Source organism: Clarias gariepinus, chromosome 10 (genome assembly GCF_024256425.1).
Source record: "Clarias gariepinus isolate MV-2021 ecotype Netherlands chromosome 10, CGAR_prim_01v2, whole genome shotgun sequence".
NCBI classification, from domain to species: Eukaryota; Metazoa; Chordata; class Actinopteri; order Siluriformes; family Clariidae; genus Clarias; species Clarias gariepinus.
The window spans coordinates 18,081,823-18,088,919 of NC_071109.1; the positions used below are offsets into that span (position 1 = coordinate 18,081,823).

A 7,097-nucleotide genomic window follows, 5' to 3' on the forward strand; every position below is an offset into this window, starting at 1 on the left:
TACCATTTATTTAACTAAACTGAAATACATTTTCTTCTACAGAATTTTGGATATTTACAGCCCCTTTGTGTTATGATGGCTAAGCGAAGATAAGCTTAAAACAAATGCATTAAAAAGGACATAGATATTACTCACTCACTCATCTTCTATACCGCTTTATCCTGTATTCACGGTCGCGGGGACCTGTAGCCTATGCCAGAAGGCTTAGGGCACCCTAACAGGGTGGACAGTGTGCCAACCTATCGCAGGGCGCACACACACACACACATTCACACACTATGGGCAATTTGAGAAAGGCAGTAAGCCCTACTTGCATATTTTTGGGCTGTGGGAGAAAACCGGAGCACCCAGGAGAAACCCACCAAGCATGGGGAGAACATGCAAACTTCATGCACACAGAGACGGAAATCAAACCCAGACCCTGGAGGTGCAAGGCGACAGTGCTAACCATTACACCATCGTGCCGCCACATAGATATTATATTAATAGTAATAATAATAATGAGCAACATGTGATGGAATGACCTGGTGGGCCTTTTAAAAAAATAATCCTGGCTAATTGTTATAACATTTCATTTAAACCATCTAATCACCTTGCAGCCAGATTAACCATGGTTTCATGTTAAATGTAGAGATGCTGCTTTAGAAGACCTTTTAGGATTTTTTATTGGGGTAATACAGAGAAGAAAAACAAGGAGCATTTACAAGCTGCAACATAACCAAAACAATTTAATGAAATTATGTATTTGAACAACACAAAAAAACAATATTTATTTGTACAGCCTCAGATTCACTTTCTTGGTGCACAGGAGGGCAACATGAAGTGGCCTTCTGTTATTGTAGCTCATCCACCTCAGGTTTCATGGGATGCTTATGTTCTGTTTGGACTAGTCTAGCCATCTTCCTCTAATCACTCTCATCAAGTGTGCAGACCCTGCTCTCACTTTACACCATTCTGTTTTTAATTAAAATACTATTGTGTGTGAAAATCCCAAGAGATCAGCAGTTTCTAAAATAGTTAAATCACCCCATTAGGTTCCATCAGTCATATGTCACAGAGATCACATTATTTCCCCTTTCTGCTGTGAACAGTAACTGAAGCTATTAACTTGTATCTATATAAATTTGTGCACAGTTTTGTCATCACATAATCTGATTTAATAACTTCATAAACAAACGAGTGTATAGGTGTTTATAATAAAGTGAGCGGCGAGTGAATAATTTTTTTTTTCTGTATTTGTATGTGGTTTCTCTGCATTTCAAGCACTTTGGCTGCCCCAATGTGGCGGCTACGACGTAAACATGAATGTTTCAGTGATGGCGGGTTTGTAGCTGTTGCAGTGACTCGGCGCTAGAGGTCGCTGAGTTTTCGTGAGTTACTGTGGCTCCGCCTCGTAAACTCGGAAATACAACACGGCCGGTTCTCGGAGTTCCTTCTCTTCAGCCACCGCCATTGTGGTGCAAGGACTGTGTGTCTAGAATGGTGAGAAATAATCAGCAAACATCCGAATGGGTTCAAGTGTTACGTTGAATTTTTCATTACCGTTTTAATCTACAGATTGTTAAATGTCTTTGTATTCTAAAATTTCATCAGTTTGACGCGTCTAAAGAGTTTAAATAGCTAAAATTACATAACGGAGTGGGTCTCTCTGGGGTAACGATTACAGGCCCGGAAATAATGTGATTAAGTTTTCCCCCGTTTAACTAAATTTATTGAGTTAAGTTCTCCAGGCATAATGTTAACAGTAAACATTAAACATCAAAAACAAAAGTTTTTTTGTTTTTTAATTCGGCATTGATGTGACTTTGTACGTGTAGCTAGCTGGTTGCTAATTGCTAACATACTGTTAATACCGTTTCAGGCGTCACACAAGACTTTCAGGATTAAACGCTTCTTGGCCAAGAAGCAGAAGCAGAACAGACCGATCCCTCAGTGGATCCGCATGAAAACTGGCAACAAGATCAGGTGAGAAGCACCAACATCACACACGCACACATCGATTGTAAGAAAGCAACGCACGAGTAAGTTTAGTGCTGATGTGTATGCACCTGTAAGCTAGTGTCGTGGTTCTGGAGCGGAGTCTATGGTCAGTTCATTTAATTAAAAGCAGGGCGCAATTACAGTACTTCATTTTGTGGAAGCACTGCCATTACCCTGCTGAGAGCAGCATCCTGATGCAGAGACACATCATCTCACCTCTGTGGGATAGATACTCTGCAACAGGAACAACTTTTTATGTTTGCGATATACAAGACACAATTCAAAAAAATTTCCCCGTTTACACTTAACTACAATTAATATTTGTAATTGTCACGTGGTTTAACTTGACTCTTTAGCCCATTTTTATTTCAATTATTACTCTACAGCAGATATCCCGGCTTTGCCATTCTGGGTGCTTACATGAACCCTAATATGACACTTATTAGTGAAATAATAACCCAACTGGAATTAAAATGCACTGTTGGAACAGTCTGAACTGATCGGAATGTGAGAAACCGTGATCTGTTCAACAGGTGACCATTACCATGTAAACACTTTATTTGATTAATTTTCTCATGCCAGCATAAACGTACTTATTTTGTGCATGTTTTCTTCATGTCGGTGAAAGTAACATTAGGTGAGATGAGTTTTTTTTTTTTTTTTTCTGGGGGTAATTTTGCTTCCACTCTTGACCACTAACCTGTCTATGCTTACAGTGGACTTTCATCCACTGGGTCTTTGGCTAAAGAAGGTGCACTGACTGGCTCGTCAGTTCATGTGTAGTGAAGCATTTAATCAATCCTTGATGAGACTGAAGTCTTGAAACCAATTATAGCACAGAAGGGAAGCATAAACTAACACTCAAAGCTAGGGAAAAGATGTGTACCGTTATAATCCTGGCAGATTAAAAACTTGTCAAAGATTTATTTTGATTAAAAGATGATCAAGCAAACGCGTGTCTTATTGGATCAGCATACATATAAACAGTTAAGTTGCAAACTCTAATCAGAATGATTTGATTGGAGCAGTATTGTCCATGTAAAAGTGCATGCACTATATTTTACATGTGAAACATTCAAGCAGTGTGCTTAGTGTATTCTAAATGTTTCTAGTTTGTGTTTAACCTTTGCTACAGTGATGATTGATTAAATATTTGTTTCTGGTCATGCAGGTGAAAAACATCCAGTATAAGTTATGCTTTATCTTGCCTTTGTTATATGTGTAACAGTGGTACAGGCTTCGCTGCTGCTGATTAGAAAGAATTGGTCACAGTAAATTGGGCACAGTAAAAGTTAGGCCCTTAATCTTTTCTTATGTTGCACTAAACTCCCTTCTGTATTTTTAATATTGGTTCAGGTTTCTTGCCGAGGTGCTCGATTTAGTGCTATGAGAGACACGTTTGATCTCTCAGAAATGGTTCAGGAGCTTTAAATTTATCATGGTTTATAACTTGAGCTCTGGTGCATATTTTGACAGGCTTGTAGTTTTTTTTTTTTTTTTGCAGATTGAGGCTTGGCTACTGAAATCTTAATTGTGTTTACCTGTAAATGCTAGCTGATTAGCTGTTAAGCGCTGTTGATCGCTACTGTGTAGATAATTTGTACAAAAGCAGCATAGAATAATTAGGATTTCAGTTACTAATCATGCTGTTTGTGCAATCATTCTTTGATTTTAATGAGCAGATGCCACTTCTCCAGAGGCTCATATATATGGGGTTGTTTTGCCCACAGAGGCTTCTTACTTTTGTGTGATGCACATTTATCTTTGCTTCATTTCTGAGGAAGGGATAATGTTCTTTCCCCTCACGTTTACAAGTTTAATAAATAGATCTAACATATACATGTTTAATCTATTTAACATGTATACATAGGCTTAAAAATCAATATTTAGGGTTGCACTAAAATTTTGTTTTTGCCCACAGGTACAACTCCAAGCGCAGACACTGGAGGAGGACAAAGCTTGGCTTGTAAGCTCAGTGCGATCAGCTTTGACTACATCTGCACCCTGCAAGCTTCACCACCTCTGCCCAGATGTTCGAAGAGATCGTCTGTTAAATGGATCAAAAATCTTTTTTGTACAGATACTCTGAAAATGCCCTTGGTCTACAATAAATGATCAGACTATATATGAATGCCTCTTGCCCTTTCTTTCTGAATGGTCTCTATTTAAGGGGAAACTTTGTGTGAAGTTGTCTGAGTCTGTGGTGTAGGTGTTTCTTCAAGTTGTTGTAGTGCATTGATTGCGATTCGATAACATTGAGAGGCACATCCAGAGTCTAGATTAAAGCAGATTGCATGCCATGTGATTTATTTCACAAACAAGCTTGTGGGGAATGGAAAATGTACTCACTCATTTTTATATTTCTTTTATTTACCTGCCTGTATACAGAAGCATAAAATAATTCGTTGAATGTAAGCATATGCTTGAATATATGAATACAAGCACACTGGCAGGATGTTTATATATATATTTCCAGTAATATCTTGAATACAAATTAACCTGTTTTTAATGTTCCTTAGTTTTTACCTCCAGAGAAAAATGGAGCAAGAAACTTTCTAAATGAACCAAAGCGCCATAGTCCACTGCTAGTGACAGTGTTTATGCTGTTTGTCCCCTTTTGGCAGTCGCCTGCAGGAGCTTGTTCAGTGCAACTTGCATTATTGTTATTAGCATTTAGTTGCCAGGTTCTGTGTTCTTCATCCCATGCACCAAGGAGCTCCTTCATCTCTGTTGGTGCATTTTCTTTGAGATATTGCCATGCCCTTTTTCCATTGTAGTCCATGGCATCTACGTTGGCACTAAATGCACCGACTAGGATTTTGATGACCATATACTGACTATGCATAACTGCAACGTGAAGAGGTGTAAGACCTCCACTCCCCTTTAAGTTCACGTTTACACGGTACCCTTTTCTTTCTGCATCTTTTAGGAGCTTTAATAGCGTCTCGTGTTTGCCTTTCTTGGCTAACCAATGGAGTGCTGTGTAACCGCTTACAAAGTCCTTCTTGGTCAGTAAACTGGGGTCCTCCGTGAGAAACTCTGTCATAGTGTCATAATTTCCATCCACAACCGATAGCATCCATGCGTGTTCCGTGGGGTCCAGTACCCAGAATGCATTGCTCTCGTCCGCACCCTGCGACGGCTCATCCACGCAGGCACTCGACGATCCGCTCGCGCTTTTGAGGGATAAGAGCGTTGCCAGGCCACTATGCGAATTATAGTTCAAAAATAAATCCTTCAGGTATTTTTTGCGCATGGCAGGCGTGATAGATCCTTTCTCTTGAACATCGACTGATGCTTTTGATTCAGAAGCTTCCAGCTGTCTCTGAAATCTGGACCTGCGCGTGGCTGCGCTGACTGGGAGCGACCCCGCACGCGCGACAACTTTGGGCGCGCGCTCCTCCAGGCTCGGTTCCGCTGTAAAACCAGAATCAGCCTCGTTCGACTTCTTCGTTTGGGTTTTAGTTTCAGGTTCTTGTCCGTGCACTAGCGCTTCGGATTCCTCCATCTGAGCACTCAGGGGAGTTTCGGGTTTGATGGCGCTGCTTTCTGACATCTCGCAGCTGCGCGCGCGGTCACACATGTTTACATTACCGGACTCGTTTCCCTTTGTTTATATATAAGCTGAAGAAGTTTACATGTCCAGAAACTGTCCACTTCAAAATCCCCTCATTCTGTGTGTTTTCTGTTCAAGCGGACAGCCTTTGGGAAGTTCCTCATTAAAGCTCTCTATTGTTCCTCTTTTTTAAGTCCAGTTCTAAACTATCAGCCTAATTTAATTACAATTCCAAACAGTTTAAGTTGTCCAGCAAGACTTGTTAATCTTGTTAATCACTTTTAATCATCTGTGCCATGACGATGAATTCCGCTCACCTGTCCCACCTGTGCAAAGATTTCCTCCGCGCTCAAGCGAGCTCTCAGCTCCTTTACAGGCATACTCGCACAACTCTGCGTCAGTATAAATCCATAAGCCAGACGATATATAACCACAATCTATTAACCGAAGCACAGTTTTTTGAAGCACCGATGTGTGTTCAGCCGGCTCCGACAAACTTTACCACCCCTTAGAGCCGCTGGACTCAAAGGTCACATGCAATATCTCTGACAACTCAACCGTTTGGTCACATGACCATTACAGAAGAGGAAAACCTCGCTGTAAATAGGTTACTGATTACTGGTTAAATTATTACAATGACGTTTTGTGATCGGAAGACAGACTGCGACATGTTTTATTTTGTCTTACACGAAACTAAACTGCTCATCAAGCACCTTACTGTTGACCTCCTCAAATCTCAGTAATGGCCAGATTCATTATCCAATATATTTAATAAAAGGACTATATAATTTCGTACGCAGGGCTTTCCTTAATGCAAGATCAGAATTTTCTATGATCTAGATAAATGGAAAGTTTGATACAGACATACAGCTTCAGATTAGTCAGTGTTTGGTTTCCTAATCAGTGATTTGAAATTCAAATGAATAGCCAGATCTAAGGGAGGTGCTTATTTTTGGGAAGTTCAATATTTTAATCTAGCATATGAATTAGATAACATTATCACAATATTGGCATCTTTATGTAATGCCATCTTATTTAATATTTAATAAAACCTATAATTTAATACTTTATTATATGGAAAGCTGAATTGTAGCATCAAGGTACCTGTCAACTGCTTAGGCTGATATGTCAAATTTTAGGTCCACGTCACACAGTGGACTTAGTCAAAGATTTAAGTTGGTCTGTAAAAATAGGGTTTAGTAGACCAATAACACACCAGCAACTATTTTCTCCTCATGATAAAAAAGATAATATGAATGAATTAACTATTTTAAAGTAATAATAAAATATATTATGTAATAATTTTGAGAACCCCCACACAAACAACCCTGCTTATTCATGCGATTATGCAACCAGTCAATGCAATATAATGCTGTAGCTTTAATATTTCTCTTGACTGGAATTAAAGGGACCTAGCCCAATATGTTTTCTGTTACAAGAAAATGAGTGGCCTGCACAGGCAGACATTTGTATGTTTCTCACTTTGTTCCAACAATTTGGAGGAGATGTCTATATATAAGGGCTTCTCAAACTTAATATTCAAAGCACCGGATCTAATTCA

The 7,097-nt window shown here is 39.5% G+C and overlaps 2 protein-coding genes and 1 non-coding gene across 3 annotated transcripts; 2 read left to right on the plus strand and 1 right to left on the minus strand.

Annotated features, from left to right (window-relative positions):
• Positions 1-1,338: 1,338 nt before the first annotated feature.
• On the plus strand, positions 1,339-4,105 carry rpl39 (ribosomal protein L39). Its single transcript, XM_053505247.1, has 3 exons — positions 1,339-1,482; positions 1,862-1,965; positions 3,902-4,105. Exons 1-3 carry the CDS (start codon positions 1,480-1,482, stop codon positions 3,948-3,950), a joined length of 156 nt encoding a protein of 51 aa, XP_053361222.1. The 5' UTR covers positions 1,339-1,479; the 3' UTR covers positions 3,951-4,105.
• LOC128532400 (small nucleolar RNA SNORA69) lies at positions 2,104-2,231 on the plus strand. Its single transcript, XR_008361306.1, has one exon. It is a non-coding gene; the product is annotated as a small nucleolar RNA SNORA69 (small nucleolar RNA).
• A 232-nt stretch (positions 4,106-4,337) lies between the features above and the next one.
• On the minus strand, positions 4,338-6,077 carry sowahd (sosondowah ankyrin repeat domain family d). Its single transcript, XM_053506241.1, has one exon. It carries the CDS (start codon positions 5,561-5,563, stop codon positions 4,496-4,498), a length of 1,068 nt encoding a protein of 355 aa, XP_053362216.1. The 5' UTR covers positions 5,564-6,077; the 3' UTR covers positions 4,338-4,495.
• Positions 6,078-7,097: the final 1,020 nt, after the last annotated feature.

What these genes read in the sequence shown, in the direction of transcription:
- rpl39 (XM_053505247.1), top strand. An exon ending in AAAACTGGCAACAAGATCAG is followed by an intron (nt 1,966 to 3,901) that starts GTGAGAAGCACC and finishes TTTTGCCCACAG; the next exon opens with GTACAACTCCAAGCGCAGAC.
- sowahd (XM_053506241.1), bottom strand. Translation starts at nt 5,563, where the DNA reads ATGTGTGACCGCGCGCGCAGCTGCGAGATGTCAGAAAGCAGCGCCATC.